This window comes from Pundamilia nyererei, unplaced genomic scaffold (genome assembly GCF_000239375.1).
Source record: "Pundamilia nyererei isolate P.nyererei 1_Seehausen unplaced genomic scaffold, PunNye1.0 scaffold00014, whole genome shotgun sequence".
Lineage (NCBI taxonomy): Eukaryota > Metazoa > Chordata > Actinopteri > Cichliformes > Cichlidae > Pundamilia > Pundamilia nyererei.
Window position 1 is genome coordinate 4,680,940 of NW_005187415.1, and position 23,981 is coordinate 4,704,920.

The window sequence follows — 23,981 nt, forward strand, 5'->3', positions numbered from 1 at the left end:
TTATCAAAGGTGTAAGCATCACAGCAGATGCCTTTGTGTCAAAGTAGCTGAGGATAAAACACAGAAAAACATGAAGGTGATTTTCATGTTTGCGCTTTGTGTTTACGTCTTTGTGCAGAATCCGTGTACCTGCTCTCATTGACTGTTTTAGCTGTTTGGTGGTTGTTGAAATTTTGTGAGGTTTAACCTGAGATTCTGGCATTTCGGGCAAAATAAATTTATATTTAAAAATCGATTCAGGATTTTAATGAATCGATATCACGTTATCCAAGCGAGAATCGATTTTAATCGATAAATCAATCATCAAAACCCACCCCTAGTATTAAGCATGACATCCTGTCTGTGCTTTTCTAGATGACAACAAACTTGCTAGCAATGTAAGATCTTGACGACACTCACTGTCAGACACCCCCACTTTTAAAAAATATATATATATTATTATTATTAATTTTTTTTTTTCCTTTGCAACCTTACACAAACACACACATGCACATACATACATCCAACCTCTGCTGAGTGATTCTGGCTTAAGCCCCTTGCTAATAAAAAGCTCTGATTTCTGACAGCGGAGCTTTTTTAGGTACAGATAGATTAGCTTCTCAAAGCTTAGCCAGAAGAGATAATAGATGTTTTCCATTGGACATGTATGGGGGAGAGGGATTCTCAATATTTAATTTAATCTTCAACTTTCCCTGAGTGGGTGGGGTGTAACCTACAGTGTTTTGTTCTAGCTAGTGTGTTTGAAGGTCTGTCTGTGTAGTAATTAGAAAAGACACTAATTATCCATGTGCCTGTGGTAGATTGTTGGTTTTGGTAGTAAAAAAAAAAAAAGATAATTAGTATTTGGTCCGAAGATGCATATTTTAAAGCCTCATATAGTATTGAAGTCTAAAGATGATATTAAACACAGTATCACTAAATGTGTACATAAACATTTGACATTTAATTAATCAAACTAGGGTTTTTTTCCTAACAAATAAAATAAAATAAATTGTAAAGATTTGTTCCTTTTTGTCTTGTGGCTTTTGAAATTGTGATTTTAATTTTTTTTTACTATTTAATATAAATTGTAAAGGTATTCCCATTATTAGCCAATAGTCATGATGACTGACCTGTAGAAGGCATGAGACTTCTACTCTTTCCATTGGATTGGAATGTGCCAGGCAATGGGAGGTTTGTGTTTGAGGTTTCTGTTAAGATGAAGCTGATGACAAGTGATTGTTCAGCTCAAGTGTCTCTAAAAATCCTGCGTGTAACAATCCTGACTTTATGTTTATTATTTTTATATACATCCCTGTTCTGCCAAAATATGTCATATTCAGTTGCTGTCTATGTGTCTGTTCCCTCTGCCTGCTTCTGTCATTCTATAATTGTGGCACCTACTTTTCCTGTCTCTTTCAGAGATGCTTGTCTACAGCCAGTTCCCAACACTGGAGGATTTTTCTCTTGTTGTCTGCCATGTCTGCAGTAAGGTGGTCACTCCTCAGGGCATTCTCACACACTATGGTAAGCCACACACATACACAAACCCCTTAAGGCAAACTACACGGACATAAAACTTCAGGGCATAATCATACACTTGACTACGTTGCACGCACACGCTTGGGAGTATGGTGTTGTCCCACAAGAAGCCCGAAACAAACGTATGCATACATGGACACGCACACAGAGCGGTTTAGATCAATAAATAAATTCTGTGAATCCCTGCAAGGCACTTTCAAACATGACCTCCCTGCTACTTTCCCTCTGTGCAAATAGACATCATACAGTTTTGCCCTCTAACACTCAGCAGATGGATCAAAGCTATGATACACTAAATTATTTACAGAAACTGTGTATATGCATTTTTATCTAAAACAATAGGCACATGCACAAAAGATTTAATGGACATCTCCACTGTTAAAACAATAGTACTTCAAGACTACATGAGGCTCAAAAATACCTCCATATCTTACATGAAGTGAGTGTCTGGATCCAGACCATGATGCATACATCATATGTATCATAGCAACATGACGTATATACTGTGCTAAGCTGCATATGCTTCTTGCACAGGCAGGAAGCATGCGACCATAGCATGTGGTCGCTATGGAGACTGCAGCCCAATGAGAGTAGCTCACAAAGTTGCTCAGTTGTTGTTGTTATATTTATTAAATCAGATAGATAGATAGAACTTTATTAATCCCCCAGTAGGTTCCTCCGGGTAATTCAGTTTCCAGTAGCAGAACACTGACAGGAATTTGCATAGTAAATTAACTGTTGAAACTAACAAATTGAAAATAATTGTTAGTCTATTTTTTTTAAAACATTCTTGTTTGTTCAGACCTCATTGGCCCCTCACAATGTCCAACTACCTCTTGTTTGTTTTTGATTGTGGCTCTACTGAGCTCGCTCACATCTGCCCGTGAGCTGCTGCTTCCTTCTAGCCTGAGCTTTCTGTTTGTGCGGAAAGTGTGTGTGTGGGGGGGGGGCATGGTCACACTTAATATACACACACATACACTAACACACTTATTTCTTCCTATGAGTAGAGAGGCCTGTGAAGTTTCATGCACACACGCATTCTCACTTTCTGGTTCTCAGCAGAAAGAGGTCAGTGGTATTGTGAGACACACATGCACACACTCTCTCACAGACTCCTGGCAGCCAGTGTTGTTTTGTCCCTGCTCCTGCCCCCTGCAGGCCCCCTCCTCTCTCTCATTGGCAGCATTTCTACTTGCTGACACACACACGGTCGGGTGACAACAGGTCTGAAGCACACTCGTGCACACACACAAAAACACAACACACAGTCGAGAGTGGGAATCTCCTGAGAGCTCCCCTATAAAACAAAGTGATCCTCCAGGCCACAATACCATAATAGTCAGGCACCAAGCAGACCAGCAGGGCAGTTCACATACTGACTAGTTGGAGACTCTGGTTTTTGAGGAATTCAGTGTGGATTTCATCATGTACTTTTATTTTTAGTTTTGCAGTGACCTATAAGTCTTCCAGTTCAGTTACTGTAGTTGAGTCGCTTGCTGCATACCTAAAAAAGCTTTATATACACAACCGCTGTGTGTCATGGCGTGAAAAATCCTCTTCCTGACCTCTGTTGAGTAGATTGCCTCTAGGAGCTCACGCTGTCAGGATATTCTTATGATATTTTATGCATTTCCTCCCATTGTTGTAGATCCTAATCATGTCACTGCAGCATCCTCACAAGCACAGTGCCATTGTTCCCTGCCGGGGATTCTGCTTTAAATGTTTTGACCCTGTAGTAGTATCTTTTTTAGTCATCGCAGTTGCCTTGTATTTGATTTTGTGTGTATCCATCGTGGGATTAACTTTCATGCTTGACCTGTATATCAAAACGGCACTAAGGCCTTACATAAACCGAAATGCATGCACGTGCACACACACACTCATGCACAGAGAACGAGGAGGGGATTGGCTGCCTCAGGGGTCAGTGGCTCCTAGTTATACATGCCCAGTTTGCTGCTCATTTCTGATGTGTTTGAAGAGATAACTTAAAGCTAGAACGCACACTGAGTCTTGTGTGCTAAAAGGTTAACATATACTTTCTTTTATACATCAGAGGCTTGCTCTGTTTAGTGGATTTGTTTATTTAAATCTCCTTAGAGTAAAGCAAGCATGTATATTCTTAGCATAAATGGCCCAGTGGGATATCAGCTAAATCCCTTACTCTGGCAGTGTTAGCAGCATGTTCGCTCCAGTGAGTTTGTAAAGACAAAAATGTGCAAGGAAACAACATTTAATGCTTGTGAGTGAATCTTAAAGCTTTTCATAACCAGATCACGATGTTCATATGAACCCTTCCCAATGAAAAAAGTATGATTTCATAACTTTAGTCTTATAATCTTATAAATGTTATCTCTACAGTGTCTGTGGGCAATAGACGATATTTTGGCAACGACACTTGATTATCTTTGATCATGTGCCGATAAAAGTGCACGTGAACAGCAAAAAGGAAACACATGGGTGGGAAAATAATGGCGTTATCTGATTGTTTATCTGCATTCATATTTTGGCTCTTGCATTAACCTCCATGTGGAACAGGAAGTAAGTCTGGGCTAGATTATTTGTTGTCTCTGGTATGCCCTGCCAGTAATGCCACTATCATTAGCTGATTGATGACTATATTATGGTAATTATAGTTGTATAGTGTTTCTAACAGCATTTAATTTGCACCTCTGAGTCTTGAAAAGCATTCGAAACTACAAAATGCAAGAGTCACAACTACTTTAGTAACAAATGAGCTGTGCTTTTGAAGCCACGTCCCTAAATAAATCAGGTCTCCACAGTATGTTCAGATATTTCTTTTAATGCTCATTTCCTACCGTTTCCTCTCTTCACTCTTCTGAGCGTCTGTATTCTAACCTTGCTCCTGCTTGTGCCCTGCTGTGTGTGCTTTTGTGTGTCTGAGTGAGTTGAGTGCATGATGAAAAGGTTCATGTTGTTTCTGTTGGTTGCTTTACTCGCTTTCCAACTTTTCTCTGTAGTGGGGAATTAATTGAGCAGCAGATCACAACCATTTCTACCTTTAACAAGTGTTTTGGCCGCTTCTGTGTTTGACGTTGTTGTTGTTGTTAAAATGTGCATTCTCAGGCTGTGGCGCACATGTTATTTGGCTGATGTTGGAAAGTTTTGCCCTTAACCACAGATTTTCTGTTGAGTTTCGTTCACGCCACAGTTGTGGTATTGTTATTGTGGCTTGGCTGTATGCATGCTGTTAGCTGAGGTATGGGCCAATTAAAATGCCAACTGATAGTGTACATCTGAGGAAGTGTCTTCACATTTAATTTTTTTTTTTTTGTCTGCGCTTTAGAGAAGAGAAGGACATGGCTTTGATATATTTTTTAACATCATCTCAGATGCTAACAGAGACTTTTCTCAATAGTGAAGAGTTTTTCTATATACATATCTGTAGATACAGAAAGTGATACCCCCCCCAATAGCTGAAGGGCCCATTAGTGAGCAATTGACTTACCTCTTAATGCAAGAGAGAAGTGGCTCCCAATTTTTTTTATATTTACAGAATAAAAAATGTACATGAGTGTCTAACTGGCTGCAGTACTTAGTGTAGCAGTTAAGGTACTTTAATGCTGCTTCGCTACAATAAGAAGTAGAAGTTTAAAGTATAAAATGAACTTAAAAAAATCTAATGAGACAAGTAGCGCAACATTATGATAGCTAACTTAAATCATTCTTTGAAAACCAGCAGTGCAATCTAAGCTTTGGAACTACAGAAAATCATGCTCCATTTTTCTCTTCCTGTTAAACATAGAGGATGTGGCTGTCTCATTTGTAAAAGCTTCTGTTTGTAATGTCAGGAGTCAATGTGAGAACGGGCTTGGTGTGTTTGTCCAGGAGGCAGATAAACTGCAGGACTGATTTAAATTTTTAATCTAGAGGTAAAACTTGGCACATGTTAAATATACAAAACACTTGTTTGTCCATCTTCGAAGACAGACACTTGATCGTGTGCTGAAAAAATGTTCAGCTGTGGCATGTTCACCAGAATATTTGTTCCACAGTGATATTTTTTTCCTCCCAGGTTAGGCATCAGTCTATTTTTGTTGTTGTCGTTGTTGTTTCGTTGTTTTTTTCAGACTCTGTTTAGGGTTCAGATCAGCATCGACAATAAGAAATCTTTCCATCACTTGCTGTGACACTCAGTCTTTCTCACTGCTCTTTTCTTGTGTATTACTATGACAACCCATAACTTTGAGCTGCTGTTACCACTCTCTGATGCAATATAACTTTGTATCCATCATGCTTACTGCTTGTGATTGTGATATGTTTGAAACCATGCAAGTTCAGCCTCTGGTAGATGAAATATTTTTTAAAAATCCTTTAAAAAAAAAAAAAGGAAGTGTTTCTTCAGTATGTCAGTCTGTCCGTATTCCTGGGAACTTCTTCAGTAGGGGTATTTTTGGAAACATGCTCTGTATACATCCATAATGCCTTTTTTTTAAATTCACTGTTTATCCCAAACAACTTGCTCTTTTTAAAATTCCAAGTCCACTGCCTTTGACTCCAGCACACTCTGAGAATCTTCATCTGTATTTCAGATTTTTCTCATGCCATTCCTCTCTCTACTTCTATTCCCTGCTATTCCCTGCTCCTCTGTCAGTGTAAACAAACCCAGCTGAGCTCAGAGAACTTGTTTCCTCATCATCAGCTGGCTCCTCCCACAGGATGAGTCAAGAGCCTATCAGCAGCCATTGGGGCTCTCTGCATTGCCATAACAACCAGCAGGTTGAGTGTAGTAGGGAGGGTGCCCTTGTGGTCGAGTGGCTTAGTGACCTTGCCTGAGCACTCGCCCATGTATTGTACGGTAACTTAGTGTTATTAACTCTTAACTGACTCCTTACTCCCTGGATGAGTTCTGATATATAAAATATAAAATATATATCTGAGGCTGTTCTGGGGAGGGAAAAGTTGATCATTATGTCACATACAGCTATAAAAGATTTTAAAAGTCTTGCAACATTTTGTTAAAAATTATTTTTAAGTTCTATATCAGGTTATTTTGTTGTCTTATCATGAGCAAAAGCTATTTGTATAATATAGCAAATAAAATATAGTATACACATCGTATAAACCAGTTGAATCACAGAGTATTGGGGGTGTGTGGCTTGGCTGAATAATCACAAGAAATCTGATATCAGATTTCTTCAGATTTCTTTTACCTTTTTCATTCCTGGGAAAATAATACAATGCCTAAATCAGAGAATAACCCTGAATTAGACACAATTTTTTCCCATCTATTTCTGCAGCGCAGCCTCATCGAACTGTACAGTGGAGTTAACTACTTAATATAATGTAAAATAATGAGAGATTTAATGTGCAAAGTTTGCACTGTTGTAGGTGCATACCTGTGAATGTGTCGCTGGACTTTGATCCTAGTACTCTGAAGACAGCTGCCTCTGTGGAGGTCTGCCTCCACTGGCTTATTTACACACCTGCCACACGCACACACACCCACACATGCAAATTATGCTCTCACAAAGTAATGATAAAATATTTCACGGATGCCTGACTTTTGAAAACTTTATATTTGCCTCCACATCCGTGCCTCTGCACAGTAGTGTTTGCAAATGCGTATGAACAGGTATAGTTTCAGCTATTTAACAATGCTAGTGTTCATTTTTGATAAGCAGAAGGTAATGAGTCAAGTCACAGTAAAGCCTGCCAGTGATGGGATCTCAAACTATTGTCATCCCAAAATTAACATCAGCTTTTCTCCAGCTTATCTTTGAGCGAAGTCTTGCAGATGTTGGTTAACTTTAGTTAGCTCACTTGTAGAAGTGACGTGCCTTAAGGGAAACAGAAAAAGAGGATGGCATTCTACCTAATTTGTATACTCTACTAGCTATCCAAAGCGCCGTTTTACTGTTTCTGTCTTTTCCCTGCCTTGTGCTCAGTGCTCACGATATATTCAATCCTCTGTTTTCATTCAGGTAGCTGGGATATAGTTTCCCTGTGAGACAGACACAGAGACAGTCCTGGACCACACACCCCCACTCCCCCACCCACCCTGATCCCACAAAGACATGCATAGCAAAAACCGTAAGTGTGAGCTCCTCTCCTCTCCTCCGTGTTTCCTCCCTGCTGCTTTGTGATTTACTCCCGTCTATGTTTCCTTCTGTGTTCTCAGCATCTTACTTTTTTCCAACTCGTGTATTCTGATCAGATCTGGGTCAAAAATATTGTAATTGTTGGCTCTTGTGGTGGGGTGTGGGGGGGTCGGGGGTCATCACGAAAAGGACACTTCAGATGGTGTCAGGCATACTGCTAATTAGAGAAAAGCATCCTTTAGTTGATTGGAAATTTCTTTTTGTGGAGAAGTTCAGCCACAGATTTGCTCTCCCCTGTGTTACAACATAGCCATCTGGCAACTAAGCAGAGTAGAGTTGGTTTAAAAAGACTCTGTGCTAATTGAAGGCAAGTCACACTAGCAGTGCATGCTCTTGTTGGTCTGTCTTGATTGTCATAATGTGTTTATGATTATTTTTATTATTCATATTTTTGTCATGCATGAATAAGAGCTTTTTTTTCTTTCTTTCTTTTGGGCTTGATCTGTTTTAGAGAAGCAGCACAGCTCCCCAGTCCCCTCCAGGAGTCCTTTTTTGGCCATGAAGCCCAAAGCATCCACAGTGTCTCCCGCTGTGGCTCCCAGTCCTGGGGAGACACTGGCGTTCAGGATACCTAAAGATTACCCTCACTCCCGCTTCAGCAAGGCTCCACTTGCTGTGTACCCGCCCAAGGGGGCGCGGAACAAGACCTGGTGCGTGCACAATACGATAACATTGTTACTAAGTCCGATGAAATCCCACATTTTATTCATTAATTGCAAAAAAAAGTTGTCTGCAACTCTCTTCCCACTATTCTCCAGCGTGTCGCTGCCAGTCGTAAGCCTGGAGAAGATGCCGTGCCTAAGCCGAGGCGACTCAGCGACACACGTGCGCCTCACATCTTCCTCTTCCTCCCCTTCCTCGCATAAGCCTTCATCCCTCACTACCCAGGCCTCCCAGCGATCGAGCGAAAAGCTCACAAATGGTCGTGGCAGCAGCGGACCATCCACGCCGCGATCCATCACGCCTCCATCCTCTCTAGATAAGCGGCCCAGTCCAGCTCGCTCCCCGCTGGACAGAAGGGCGGCATCAACGCCGTCTCCCTCCCCGCTGGATCGGAAATCCTCCCTGTCACCCTCACCTTCTCACCGAGCTGTTGCTCTCCCAGCTTTGCCATCAGTGTCACCGTTGGAGAAGAAGCAACAGAATGGAACTAAGACTCCCTCCAGGAGTCACAAAAGACTTTCAGGTTAGCACTTTCTTTCTTTTTTTTTTTCTTTTTTTTAGGAAGGGGGGGGGAATCCAGCAGAAGTCTTACTGCATGTCTGTTTCACTGTGACATATTGAGTCATTTTCCTTCCTGCCTTTTTTATGGTTGATTTAGGATTTCAGTCCATCAGCCTGCAGCTCAAGAAACTGATTCTTGACGCTTTAGACGATTGACATTCCTGTGCTGCAAGAGTTACATAATTCAGCCTTTGCCCATTTAATTCCTACTGAGCTTTACATTAGAATTCCTACATTACCGCACACTTGCACCCAGATAAGCTCGTGCACCTTTTCCTCAGTATTCTTTTGACAGCTTCCAGCCTGAGTGTTTAGCGGCACACTGGTCAGCAGCGTGTGAAACTGTGAGCTTCGGAATTGGTCAGACACCTCCCTACATTTAATGGATTTCTCTCTCCTTTATTTTTTCCTTTCTTGTTATTCACTGCTTGCCTGCCGATCTCAGCTTTCTTACTAATTCTCACTCCCAAACTTTTTTACTTTCATATTCACATTTATGCGCAAGTTAACTGACTGGATCATTCTGTATAAGAAGGGGTGAAAACACATGTGGCTGGAAAGTTAAAGATTTCCTATTGATATTTCAGGGTTTGGGTTTTTTTTTTTGTGTCGCATCTCTCTATGCTGCTTTTCCTTCTCTTCCTCTTTTCCTGTCACTAGTCTTTCTCTCAGTTTGCACCAAGTGCCTCTATGCTCTGAGCCTCTGATTTACACCCTCTAATTCACGAGCTCTTACTGCCAAAAAGCTGCTTGTCTTCTTGAGAGATTTTCCCCACCTCCTGTGTGTCTACATTTTTTTTTCCATCCTCTCACTCTACACCGCCTGCCTCTCAACCTCCTTGTTTCCTCCTCTCTCTCTTTCACAAGCTCATGCTCTATCCTAATTTTTATTTCGCAGGCTCCCGGCTGCATCTTTTTCTCTCTGCACGTCACTCGTCTTGTTTCTTGCTCTTCTTGACCTTCTGCTTTTGGTGTTGTTTGGTTTGTCTTGCTCAGGTTCTGTTCACAGCGATCATCTTCCTTTCTCTGTCTCGCTTTCTCTCTCTCTCTCTCTCTCTCACTCACTTCTTTTTATCAAGTTTGTAAGAACTGAGGGAGCGTGCATGTGAGTTTGTTTATGTCTGAGTGCGTGTTTGTTGCTCTGGATATATCCACTGGAGCTGCTGTCTCATACTGCAAACACAGAACGATTACAGGGATTATAGGAAAGGCCAGCACAAGATTACAGCCCTGTGATAGTAACACTGTTCAAGATAACCTGCTGACTGGAGGCTGCTGTTTATTTGCAAGTCTGTGTGGAGGAAGAAAGGTCTGTCTGTCTGCAAATGTAGGCCGAGTAGAGAACTAACTGCTTTTTCTGTCTTTTTTTTTCTTTCTAAATGTCAAACCCAACTTAAATAGTTAGGTTTGACATTTCAAGTTGACAAATAATAGAACACTAATTGAAAGGCTGATTTAAATTTATTAATTCCAAAAATAAAATTCTGTTTTGCAGTTCAAGACTCACGCGCTCATCAATTAAGCATATCTGTGTAATTGATGCCATTAACAAGTAAAATCATTTGTCGGGTACTTTTTTTTTGTGTGTGTGTGTTGTGTCTCTAATGTTGTCATCCCAGGCACACTGCTTTTTGTTTTTGAAGGGCTGCCAGTCAGAGAAAGTTGACTTCAAAGGTGAGGAGCCAAATCAGCTATTTTGGCTGTAATAATAGGAATGAAACCAGAGAGAAAATTAGTATAATTAACTTTTTGGACATCAAGTGGGTAAACAACAAAGACAGAGACTGTTAAAAATGTTAAAACTCAAGCCAGAAGAAACTGCTGTTATGATAAGGAGCTGAGTCCTCATCATAACTGGCAGCCCCTCACAAACTACATATATGTATTTCATCCACTCTTACTAGAGTCATTTCATCATATACATTTTAATATTATTCCTACAACATACATCAGAGACTCGGGTAAGAAATTGGCCTTAAATTTTAGGGGTGGAGATCATTAACAAGTGCAAATTTTCCCCTCTGGATACAGTTCGTTAAGGCTGGAGAGAGTGTGCTCGGCTGTCAGTCACTAGTGACTCTTGTAAGGCTGACAGCATGTCGTGTCAAGAATAATTTGTCACAGTATGAAGAGTCTTCCTTTGTTTGTTTGTTTTTTGTTTGATTCTGGAAGGACTGCTAATAATGTCACATAGACTGGTGCTATTAGAGTAGCCTCAGACCACAACTGAATGATCAAATGAATATAGCAACATGTGAACAGACAAATGTGAGCGAGGACGCGAGTGAACTGCTGTCTCAGAAGAGGAAAATTGATTTGCTCGTGGCGTTGCAGCGCTCCCACTCCCATCAAATGTGATTTGATACTCGAAGGAAGGAAGGAAGAAATTACCAGATGACTCTAGTGTGTGTTTCTGTGTTGTGTTTGTTTTTGCAGGGAGAGTGTTTGATCCCAACAAGCACTGCGGAGTGCAGGACCCCGAGACCAAACGACCCTGCACACGGTCTCTCACCTGCAAGGTAATGCAAATAAACGCACAAGTGCAGGGTTACCCACACTCTCAACCTCTGCGTGCTTTCTGTGGAGATAATAGTAACGTCTGACCCTCCTGCTTTTTGTCTGACCACAATTTCTGAGAGTAATAGCGTTAAAGGGCACATTAATGTCGCTACTGAAAGACGCCGACCACAACTATGATCATATCTAGCTCTCTGGCTGCCTCTCTTGTGTGTACACCCTTTCTCAGTTAATGCTGGGGTAGCATTGCTCAGGCATTACAGGGCCTACACTTCCCCTGATGAGGTAATTATAGATGTTGGATGAGGCTAAAACATCTTAAGAAGTAATACTCTATTTTACTGCCCTATAATTACCTCTGCTGAGCTTTACTAATCACTGCAAACTGGTTAAGTAATTAAAGATGTATCAGGCTAATTTGTTGCCATTTTTTCATGTGGGAGTGGTTTGTCAAAGTAATCTTGTTCAGATCTACTATGTCCAGCATCGCTAGACACATAGCATTTTGTCTTGATAAGCTAGAGGGCAGATTGCCAAACTATCCACAAAACAAACCAAAAAAACACCAAACATATTTACAACATGTAAAATTTAATATCGATGGTTTTCTGCTGTTTATGAAGCATCCGAGGCTGTAAAAATTTGTGAATGTGTCCAGTATGGGCTGATGAGTCACTGGAGCTCATTTCAGATCAATGATGGTGATCTTGTCAGCGTTACAAAAAATAATGTTAAAATGGATTTTAATGTTGTCACACTCAGGCAATTGGCAAATAAACTCTCACACAATGTGAGAATGTAATCAAACTGTTGATCAGAGGGACATTGGCTTTTAACCAGGCAGCTCAGTGTCAGCTATCTGGAGGCAGGAACGTCACATGTCTAATCTGGAATAATCGAATCAGGAATAAATAGGCATGTTTATGGACATTTTCTGATGTTAGAGTCCTGATTTCAGGTCAGGATGAAGCTTTGGGTGACAAGGAAGAGGATGAGGTGGAGATGGGGGAGGAAAGTGCAGTGGTCATGGTGGATCTTTAAATTAAATTTAACTTATATTTGACACTTGACAGTGTTCAGATTTCCCCTTTCTTTCTGAATTCAGCATTACTTCAAACTTCAGAAAACCCTAATATATCACCATAATTTCGACTAGCACGCCAAACACTGGCATCTTGTTCAGTTTTTAAAAGTTTTATTTTCTTTCAAATGTGTATTCAATAGTCAGGATAGTTAGAAATGTGATACATAAACCTTTGGGACCTTGTGGTTAAAGATGCACAGACCTTGGCTGCTCCCTTTGAATAAGTGCAGGAAGTATTTTTCTTTCCAAACGCAGGCCTGGCAGTCTAAAGCAACCTCTCTGCCTTGTTTGGTAAATATCTATTGGAAAACCAAATGTTTGATGGCTGGTTACCTTCCAAAGTACCTGGAACGGTATATAGGCACAGGTAATATTTACCCGTGTTTGTGTGGTGTGACGTAGACACATACAGTGTGAGGTTATGGAAACTATCATGAAACCAAAGAGTCGTGTCTTGAGCCTCTCTCAATGCAGCATTCAATCCCAGTGAAGTGTGTTTGTGGTACAGTCTGTTCTTCACAGATCAATATTTTCATTTACAAAGTCTCTCTGGAAATAACCCAGTATTTCTAAACGGTCAGAGGAATAAAAGAATAAAATAATTGTTTTGTTTTGTTTTGTTTTTTTTCCATTTGCTGCAGACTCACTCTTTAACCCACCGGCGGGCTGTCCCTGGCCGAAGGAAACATTTTGACATCCTCCTGGCTGAACACAAGGGGCGGGCGAAGGAGAAGGATGGAGTGAAAGAAAAGGATAAGGACAAGGACGGAGCGCAGGGAGGGAAGGAAGGCTCCAGCCAGAGTATTATATCTAAAGAGAGCTCGTCTCCCAGCAAGTCTCACTGCCCCAATGGACGACCTCTCTCCACATTGAAGCTGCGGCTGGCAAATGCACACATACCAAGGTACAAAGGATGTGAAAAGTATTAAATATGCAAATAATAAAAGCTTTAGGAATCTAATCAGCTTTAAAAATGAGGAGTGTGTTTCAGGAGCATTGTATATTATAATGCCTACTTTATATAGTTTTCTATGTACTTCTGCCATTTTTATGTTGTTAAACTTTGGCTACTGAAGTTAAACTGCTCTTTTAGAGAAAGGGAATGCTTTCTAAACAGAAATAATGGCTTATTTATTTTAGTCTTAAGTATGTTTACTTGTCATTTTGAGAAGATTGTGTTCACTTGCATACTTGAGCATTTTTTCTTCAGACAGATGCACCCTTTTCCACCAGGGGATGCTATAGACACAGTTTGCTAGAAGTGAGCAAGCAGAAAAATCACCCTATGTCAAATTGTTGTGAAAAACGTATATCCTGTTTCTATTTAGAGCACAAAACCCTTCTTTAAAAATGAACTTAGCTTCCTTTTTCCTTCTTTCTTTGTTTACACTCTTCGTCTTCTGCATTCACATTTAAAATTTCCCTTTCACGGCTCCTGTTCTGTCTCTTTTCTTTAATTTTTGTTTTTCTGTCCCATATGTTTCCAGTTCTTTAATCCTTAACCCACTTTGTCTCATTACTTTATTCACCCCTTTGTCCCAGGGTTCCAGGAGGCTCCTCCACTTCCACCTCAGGTCCTCTGCTCACGGTAGCATCTCCTGTCCAGGCCCCTAACCCAGAACCAGCTCCCCACAGCTGGGTGACCGCTGCTGGAGAAAGCAGTCGACTTTCCAGCGACGAGGGCGATGCAGATCCAGAGGATGCTGACAGACCTGCTGTTCACTACTCCAGTCATCACCCGCAGCCTTTAGGGGTAAAATAGAAGGACCCAGTAATGCTGCACTATCATGCATTTTCTTATTCCATAACCTCAGGGCGTTCAGTAACCAATTCACAAAAGTTTTAGTCATCCTATCTCCTATTTTATCCCTGCAGGGTCTGCTTTTATATGTCATTTAGCGGAAATATTTTTGTTCCAGTTCAGCCTCAGGTGTAGCTTAATAGTATGTGTTAAAGGAAAAGTTTGCTATTTTGGAAAAGAGATTGTGATCTATGTTAAATGGTTGATCTCACACTCTTACCCAGTTTGTATTATCCTTAGAGCTAGAGCAATGAGCCAGCGTGAAGCAGGGGTCTCAAACTCACGGCCCACGTCACCACTATGTGGGTCCCATATATTGACGTGAAGAAATATAATGTTATTTGGCCCTTGAAGTTTAGGGAATTTGTTTGTTGTTGAGTGCAGTGTTGAAATAGGTTCTTTTAAAAGCAAAAAGTTATTTAATATGAAGGCAATATGAGCAGACAGTACAAACATGATGAGCAAATGGCTGTGTTAGTTCAGGGAGAGAGTTATTTGTAAAGAAAACAATTTTGAGTTTTTTCTTGTTATACAATATTTGAAATTAAAAAAAAACCCCACTACATTTTTGGAAATATTTGTGGGTGTTTTCTCCAATTAGGTGACAGTGCCAGCAGTAGCCCGCAACTCATTTAAGTTTGAGACCCCTGGCATAAAGATTAGAAATAAGACCTTTAAATAAAGTGTGTTGCCATTTTTTTGCACCACCGTTTTTGTACAGGCGCACATGCAGGTTGTGTATAGGCTCATTGGTAGGGAGTATTAATTTGCTGAAGTTATGCTGACATTGGAAGTTTGCCAGGCATGTGCTTTTGTTCCTTTTAAAATGGCGAGTACTAAGTGCCCATAATATTATTAAAATATATGGAAAGCTGATGCAGACATGTTTTTTACTCCTAAAGTCTGCATTTTACTAAATTTAAAGAAATGCTTGATTATTATAGTTCTTCAAGTCAGAGCTCTCACTTCATAGTCAGTTTTGACCTGAGCGGTTAGATTAATGGGAGGTTCTAAAAGTTACCATTATCCATAAAAATTGTACACTGTACTGTATATTTCCTGTTAAAAGTTCCAGTTATATTTTTTATTTGCTCAAATTCTAAAAATATTTTAACATTGTTTTTCTCTTAAGCATCTGTTCTTCTTCATCTATGGAATTTTTTACATATGGACTCTTGTCTAATTCACTTTGAGACATTACCCAACCTACGTAGACATGAAAACACAAATATCTGATGTAATTTTATCTAAAATTACATTATTTTTAATGAACACCACCTTTTTAGTCTTTATGATACCTGATGGCCAGAATTCACGCCCTTTGCCCTGCCTTGAATGCGTTGTATCCAGTTAGCACCTTCGCCTAAACCAAAAGAATTATTTCCTGGATTGAGAACAAATCTGAACCAGACTGCCTCCTGCTCTGAGCTCAGTATCAGAAAGGACAACTTGGTGCAGTGTCCCAACCTAATTCCCCTGATGTTGTCCAGAGCTGATGTGTGAAAACAGCTTATCTCTTTGGTTCCATCATTTGATGCCTCTTTTACTGCTTTTTACTCCTCCACTCTTCTTCTTTTCAGAATCGTTCGCCTTGCCTCCTTTATGATTCTTTCATAACATTCTCACCTGAGCTGTCTTCTTTCTCCCTCTTACAGTTTTGCGTATTCAGCAGCAGGCTGATGGGAAGAGGCCACTATGTGTTTGACAGGCGATGGGACAGGATGAGGCTGGCACTCCAAAACATGGTGGAGAAACACCTCAACGCCCAGATGTGGAGGCGAGTGTATTCTTTGATTATTCTACTACCATATTTTGCTTAAAGGTTAATAGGTATGGGTGAGAAATGGTAAAGATGAGCAAAATGTAATGTTTTAATGGAAAGATGTGAGAGGAAGGGATGAACTCATCAGCTGTGGAAAACAGATTCAAATTCTGTTAAATTTTTTAGACGGGAAGGTTTTTTTGTTTTGTTTTTTAAACAATAGAAGGTGAAAAAAAATCACACATGAAGCCTGTAAGTTTTTAATCAAAGATCAAAACTAGCAACAATCGAGGGGGGAAAAAAGAACAGGTTTGCATGCAGTTAATGATTGCACAATCACAATAGATAAATAATTTCTGAGTTTTAATCGTGGGAAGTAAAGTAAAAATAGCCGAGGAGGCTGATGAAATGAGGGGAAGACACTAAAATGAGCTTAGAAAACCATTGTTCAGTAAAATACTGCATATTGATTGTTACTTAAGGTCTCCTACAAGCTATTCTGGCAGTAAAACAACTTTATTGGTACATTTCTCTTTTGTAAGATTCTCTTCTTCATGTTTCAGGAAGGTGCCTCTGGCTGCAGAGAGCCTCCTCTCCCCATCTGGTACATCCTCCATACCTTCACATCAAGCCCCTTCTCCCACCTCTTGTCTGCTCAACTCCCTCTCGTACACCGCCACGTTTCCTCAGTCTGCATCCACAGCTGGGGTGTTTAACATCCGAGACTCCCCGCAACCCCATACCCAAGTCTTCGCGCAGGGCAAAGCCCGTAACGGCACGCATAAAGCAAGTCGTCCATCCAAAGACGTGGAGGAACCCGTAGCGGGAACTAAGAAGAGAAAAAAAACGTCCTACTCTTCCTCCTCATTTTCCTCTTCTTCCTTGTTTCCCACTGTGGATAATTACAAAAGGAACGACAGGAGCTTTCATTCACAGTTACAAAGCTCGGGAGGGACAGCTGCCTCCCCAGCCAAGAAAAAGGGACTTGGTCATGGGGATAGCGAACTTTGGAGAAGCTCAGAGGGCTGGCTATCTAAAGCTGATGGCCCTCAAAGCCACATATCGCAAAACAGGTGAGTCCCCAGTAAAATGTAAAAAAAAAAAAAGTTTCATTAAGAGGCCACAATTTTGAAAACTTGTAAAAACTGTACTTTGATATTTAACTTTAGAAGTAAATGTTTTATTTCCCAAAAATATTTGATTATACCTACATGTTATGCCATTAAATTCTCTTTTAGAGGATAACAAGTCATGATTGTAGTCAGAGGGAATGCAGACTTAGTTCAACATATTGTATATTCATATAACATGTAATATACTTATTGTGTATGTAGACACAACATACTGTTTTCCTTCTTTTGCTTCTCTCCAGTCGTGAACTTGGCAGCACCAGTATACCCTACTCACCTAACAGGGAACCAACCTCAGCTGCCCACCAACCAATGGCTCCTCCCACAGGACCCTTAGCTTATGGGGGAGGAGCAGAAGGGAGGAAGAGGCGAAGTCCCAGCTCCTACAGAGGAAAGGGCAACAAGCTGAGCAGACTGGGTGGGTTAGATAGCCTCTTTGGGAATGGAAGCGATAGCGGGGGGATACTAGCTTCAGGGCCTGAATCCCCAAGACAGGTAAGCAGTCATCTACTACCTGGAATATATTTTAGTGTGCTGAGTTTTGAATTCTCAAGGAAGTCTGATAGTCAGCTAAGAGCTGGTGTGTAGGAGACCTTCAGCATTTATTACAAGAAGCTCCAGTCATTGACCCATGGTCAACAGCAAAGACATACTTCACCATTCAGTGGTGAATAGATGAGCAGGTGAAGTTTGCGCAGTTGTTATGTGACCACTTAAAATCAGGTGGTCCTTGAAATAGTGAGAGATATAAGTTACAGTGATGACAGCTGAGCAAATTCAGTTCCATCTTGTTTTTGAATGACAGTAGATGCAGTTTTGTGCAAAAGCACAAAAGAAGTGTCAGGCCTAAAAACTCTCTATAACATCTGAGCAGTGTCTGAAAGTCATGTCCTTAAGAAACAGGAAAAGCAAAAACCCAGCAAAGACCTGACACAGGACCTGAGAGATGCATTTGGCTCTTCTGTTGATCCACCTCTTGTTCACTGAAGCCTCATCTGAAATGGTCTCAGTGGAAGGGCTGCCTTGTTAGAATTATACAACTTGTTTTTTTGTCTTATATACAGCATTACATATTCAAGTGTTTTGCAAATATTTCAATTCATTGCTGTACCTCTTTCCCATTTTCCTAAAATAAAATAATAAGAATAAAGGTAAAAAGGTATGAGGGGTGGTTCAATACTCTGTATGCGTGGTCAAAATTTTGTTTATTCTAATTATTTTCAGAAATTGGGAGACCCACCAGTTTAGGTGATGTTCTCTGTAAATCTGAGTGTCACGCCTAGGTTTGTCACTCTTTGATGCATTAGACTTGGATTTTGGTTCATTGTCCTGAGGGGATGATCCTAGACTTTTCCTCTACCACTGTCACCGCCTCTACTAAAACATAAACTGTTGCAGATTTTGATTAATGAACAAAAGTTGCAAGCTAATAAGTGATTTTTAAATATATGCTTATTATTAAATTGGTATCATCATTAGCTCTCAAGAATGAATGACTGTGTTGTGCAAATAAATTAATAAATTACAAATTAAACTTCCATCTGCTGTGAAACTGCTGCTTTACAGGCAAGAAATTAAAATCACTTGACAAGTGTGCGTTTTTCTCCACAGGCCAAGTTGCATCACTGACAGAAACCTGTTTAATGGACAGAATGTTGGGCAGCTGTTCAGGCCACCACCGTTTGTGACCTTTGACCTCACCGCTCTTCCAGTTCCAGCACCAATCAGACTGCTTCATCATGTCACATCTGTTTTATCCAAAAACAGTTCAGTTCACCTGCTGTGACAGCGGGACTCTGAAGTCTTTGCCCACAGTTGGCTGGCAGTGGCTTCCACCACTTATCCCTCAGTACGGATCATTTTGATGGAAAGCTGCTCCGCGCCGTTGTGGTCTTTACAGAACAGGATTTTAAAAACCTTTTATCCTCCTGATAAGGGAATTTTAAGGCACTGTTAATGACACCACCACTGTTGACTTTTGCAGGGGGATAACCAGAGTTTATTTTCAGAAATCTGAGTGGAAAGATAACTATGATTTCTTTGGGGGAGTTTGATGTTTAAAGGACCTACTGACACGGCTACTGTAGGACTCAGACTTCAGCTATGCCACCTCAGTGGCTCCACCCCTTTTTTGTGTTTCTCTATTTTTTATTTGTATTTTTTTCTTTTCCTTTTGCTTTAAAAAGAGATGAGCTGGGTTTTATCCAGCATTTACCTCTTCTTTAACCCCTTTCTTTCTGTACCAAATAACGTTGTCCATTTCTCTATTTACTGTCCCCCTGCCCCCCAATGCTCCCTGCTCATCCCAGCATGCCTGTGTTCAAAGTGCACTTACTGCCCTCAGTTCACCTTCCTTCCTTGTTCGCTGATTCCAGAGCCATCTCCAGCAGTGCCACACAAGAACCTGTTCAGACAAGGGAAGAAGAAGACATCTGTGTTACCAACAACGCCACATCAATGCATTGTATTTCAATATAGGAAGAAGTCAGATTTAACTTAAGAATGTTTTTGTATTTTTTTCCCCTTCGTCCTGGTTTAAACATTGCAAGAAACTCCTGGACTTGCATCCAAAAATGGAATTATTGTTATTAATATTAAGGTGTTGGATGGCGCTTTTTTTGTATAATAATTTATCATTCTTTTGTTTTTGTTTTTGACCTTTGAGGGTTTGAGTTTTTTTTTTTTCAGCAAAAAAAAAAGATTTCTATGTCATTTTGAAGAAATGTTGAAAGTATTATTATAGTTCATATTATTAAAAATGTGTACATATCTGTTCTTATTTTTGTATTTATTCATAATTGTCCCCTTTTCCCAATTATGAGGTAGGAGAGAGGGTATTTTTTAGCTTTCCTGTCTCTTTGTCTCTGTTTATTAACGATAATGAGCTCGGCCTGGTTTCTCAAAACATTCAATAATTAGATCGTTAGTTAATAATCACACAAACCAATTTGAGCCATGGCTGCTGTCTATGTTTACTGTCATCAATAGGAAACAATACATCCTTTTTCTGTTCTTTTTAAATTTCTAATATTAGTTTTAAATAATTATTGTAGTCTGACAGAAATCTTGATCTCTGAAACTTTAGAACCATATCCCACATGTTGTTTCTCATACTACAAATTATGTGTATACACTTTAGATGCAGTACTGTGCAAGCATTTAAGGCTCTAAAAGGAAAGTGAAGTAGTTTGGTTCTACTGTGTTCTCGTTTAGATCCTCCTTTGTCCTGTCAGGAGATAATAGGCCCGGAGGTCACAATTATTTCATAATTATTTCTTACTATTGCAAGACAAAAGGCTGGTTAGGTTTTGTTTTGTGAAACCAGGCCCTTATTTGTATTTTCATATAAAGGGGCACCATTTTCCCAATTTCCTGTGGGTTCACCCTTTTTCATACTTCTTCCAGTGTTCAAAACTATAGCTATATTTTTAAACTATCTTTATCTTCCAAGGCCGGTCGGCCTCATCTCAGTGCGATTACGCTTGGTTTGTTGTGTTATGTCGAGTCAGAACTGGGTCAAAATGTATCCGCTTGCTTCACAGCTGCCCAGCTCAAGCTAGGTACCGTTTCTTCTCCGGTAGCTCTGTAGTCATTCCTTTGAGCCCTCGGTGTCTTTTATTAGATGCAGCATCAGGTGTAAAAATGCAGTGCTGATTTAAAAAGACAACACTTACATTTGAAGGGAAACTATATGCTTTTGTTTTCTATAGCACTGTGTGCCACAGGTTAAAGGTTTCAAGTGTTACAAAGTTTAACTGAGGATGTCAAAAAAGTCGATCAGAAAATGTGAAGAGATTTTTCTTATTTCAAAGGGGATCTCCTATGCTTGCTTCAATTAATAATTCAGATTTTCCTCATACTGACTTTTAGCTCCTCCCTTTGAGCCAGTTTTCATTTGATTGGTGGCCCTTCCCAACTGCATAAGTAGAAAAAAAAAACTGTCTAAAATGGATTATATCAGTCTAAGGCTCAAACTTTTGGCTTACAAAGATTACTTGTTAATACTAGACTTTGACAGCTAATGGAGAAAGGCATAACAGGTCCCTTTTGAAGTGCAGCAGATGTCGTAATGGGTCAAAAAACAAACGGCATAAACCTTTAAAATGTCAGAGAAGTACCCCCCTCTTTCATTCGTTGCTGCTGACGATAGAGCTAACATAACTGAAAGCATTTAAATTTGCTGTTTAAGCAGCGTGACTCTCAGAAATGCACTCGCCTGGTACTTGCCAACTGCTTCAGTGGAAACTAACTCTTTTTGGACTCATTGGTTGTTTTGTTTAAGCACTAATGATGATTGAATTGTACATAATCATTTGTATTTGTGTTACGTTTTTCCAAGTACTCAAAGTGCTTCCCGTGACTGTCCATCAGCGCGTGAGATTGTCTACCAGTTTAGATCAGTTTAATAGAACCTGCATGGTAGGCTTTGTTTCGCTGTAGATACACATGGTTTAACTGGGTACTGGCTGTGTACAGTTAAATGGCTAACATCCCTTTTATGACAAGATAAACAAATCTTTTAATTTTTCTTCAGTTTTCTTTGCTGTGCTCACACGTTTAAATCAACAGACGTTTAATAACAGATCAACGCATACATTGCTAAAGCGATGGTCGATACTTCTTTTTTTGGTGTTATTTACTGGTTACAGATCTTGGTATCATTGGATAGATTTCGGTTTTCTCACGCAGTACCTTCTCACATGTATCTGCTGATCAAAGATCAAGTGTTTGTTGGGGAAAAGAAGCCAACCTGAGTTACTGGTTGAAGAAATAGAAATGGGAAGTTACGGTCTGTTGCAGCTAAAATGAAGACAAGGCTCATGGTTGCTGATTTCAGAGCGGTTGTATATTGTCTTTGCTGTTAAAGTTTGTTTTGTTTTTTTAAACCCTCCCTGTTTCTTTTCTTTCTTTCTTTTTTCCTGTTTTGCACTTTGTCATTTTGCCCAGATCTTTAATTACTTTCTATTTATATAAATATTTTAGATATTAAAAAAAATCTTTATATTTGTGATAGTGTTTCTGGCAACTCCATTAAAAGAAGATGAAGAGTATATTGTTGGTCAGTTGGCCCCCTAAACCAGCGCACTGTTGTTATTATCCGATCCAAACTGTGGTGAATGTTGAATGTCTGAAAAATGCCTTGTTAAGATTTTGGGGGTTTTATTCAGTCTTACTGCAGTTGTTTTAGAAAATGGATTTTCCACCAATACAACTTAACACATGCCACATGCTATAAAAAAAAAAAAAAAAAAAAAAGGTCTTGTATCCAAGCTTTTATTAAATGATTGAAAGTGGATTTGTGTTGTTTGTAAATCAAATTTGCAGCTTTTGAATTGTAAAGAAAGTCTCACAGCTCTTTATTACAGCTTTGTTTTTTACCTTCTGAAAGTATCTCTCTTTATCGTTGATGTCTGACATATTTTTGAATTGCTGGAGGCGAGCAAATGCCTCTTATGTGGTTACCGGCATTTCACAAGGAAGCTTTTTATATTTTGTAAAGTGCAACATTTTGGTACATTTTAATGCTTTTATCTTACCAGGTCAATCTGCAACTGTACAGCATAACTGTTTTCTTTCTGTCTTGCAATGTTTAACTTTTTAAATATGTAGCAGCAGTAATGGTAATTATAGGAATCAGCTTACCACTTTAGTCCATCTGAACAGTTTTACATACAAAGATCTATCCCACTGAATGGGGTGATCTCCCGATCTTGTTTTCTGTGTGTTGTCTTTTCATGAAATTTCATGACAAATTATCAGATAAGTTGCCTTTACTGTTATTTACTGTTCTATGACTTTCCAATTAGCCTAGGCTTTTTGTTTAGGCAAGTATAAGAACCATCTCCAAAAAAGTTGACTAACTAAAAGAGAATTAATGCAAGTGATTGCCTTACTGTTTTCACAAGTTAAATAATTTATTACATGCTGTGAAGTTGTGAAAAACAAACTAGACCCCCTTTCTGGTTTCACATATCAGGATATCTTTTACATTAACAGATTCTAAAATGGTTTAAATACAACCACAGTTGATATCTTTCACCCTTCACAGTTATTTTACATTAACTGAGAGCTTGAACTTTCAGCCTTTGTGTTGTAGGTTTTCTGCTGTGCTTGGATTCATTGTCATGTAGCATAATGATGTTTCACCCAAGCTTTAGCTATAAGACAAATGACCTCTCATTTCACTTTAGAATAATTTGGTGCACAGAGTTGTTCATGGTTGGCTCAATGACTGCAAAAAATCCCAGTCATGTGGCCCAAATCATCTCCCTTACACCACCATGCTTCACAGTCGGTATGAGGTGTTCGTGCTTTTACGCTTTGTTTTTCTACAAATGTTGTGTTATTCATTATGGCCAAACATCAGCACTTTGATCTTGTCTGTCCGAACGACATTGTTCCAGAAGTCTAGTCTTTCAGAAGTCATACTGCCGTGTTCTTTTTAGAGAGAAGAGGCTTTCTCCTGGCAGCACTTCCAAACAAGCCGAACCTGTACAGCCTTTTTCTAATTGTACTGGCATTAACTTTAACCTTTAACATGGTCTCAGGTGAAGCTCTTGAGTTTTGTGCACTGACCTTGGGGGGAATTTGTTTGGATCTCTACTCCTCGGAAGATTGGCAACTGTCTTGAATGTCTTGCATTTGTGAATAATCTTTCTCACTGTAGAATGATGGACCTCAAATATTTGGAAATGTTCTTCCAACTCTTTCCAGACTGATGGGTAGCAACAATTGATTTTCTTTGCATTGTGTTAACATACACCTGAGTGATTCAGGTTCATTTGATTACAGCACCTGGCTGTTTCTTACCTTCTTCACT

The 23,981-nt window shown here is 39.7% G+C and overlaps 1 protein-coding gene across 2 annotated transcripts in view; it reads left to right on the top strand.

Annotated features, from left to right (window-relative positions):
• The window catches only part of atxn7l1 (ataxin 7-like 1), a 27,506-nt gene extending 7,730 nt beyond the window's left edge, over positions 1 to 19,776 (top strand). The window contains exons 1-11 of one of the 2 annotated variants that reach the window (XM_005725253.1): positions 1,449 to 1,506; positions 7,467 to 7,575; positions 8,095 to 8,293; positions 8,402 to 8,829; positions 11,304 to 11,386; positions 13,110 to 13,372; positions 14,011 to 14,221; positions 15,925 to 16,046; positions 16,595 to 17,104; positions 17,404 to 17,656; positions 18,773 to 19,776. In XM_005725253.1, the coding sequence (XP_005725310.1) occupies positions 7,560 to 7,575; positions 8,095 to 8,293; positions 8,402 to 8,829; positions 11,304 to 11,386; positions 13,110 to 13,372; positions 14,011 to 14,221; positions 15,925 to 16,046; positions 16,595 to 17,104; positions 17,404 to 17,656; positions 18,773 to 18,790 (2,103 nt within the window). In that variant the 5' untranslated portion in view covers positions 1,449 to 1,506; positions 7,467 to 7,559 and the 3' untranslated portion in view covers positions 18,791 to 19,776. Of the gene's footprint in view, positions 1 to 1,401; positions 1,507 to 7,466; positions 7,576 to 8,094; positions 8,294 to 8,401; positions 8,830 to 11,303; positions 11,387 to 13,109; positions 13,373 to 14,010; positions 14,222 to 15,924; positions 16,047 to 16,594; positions 17,105 to 17,403; positions 17,657 to 18,772 lie in introns of those variants that run through there. The other variant, XM_005725252.1, reaches the window with a different exon arrangement.
• Positions 19,777 to 23,981: the final 4,205 nt, after the last annotated feature.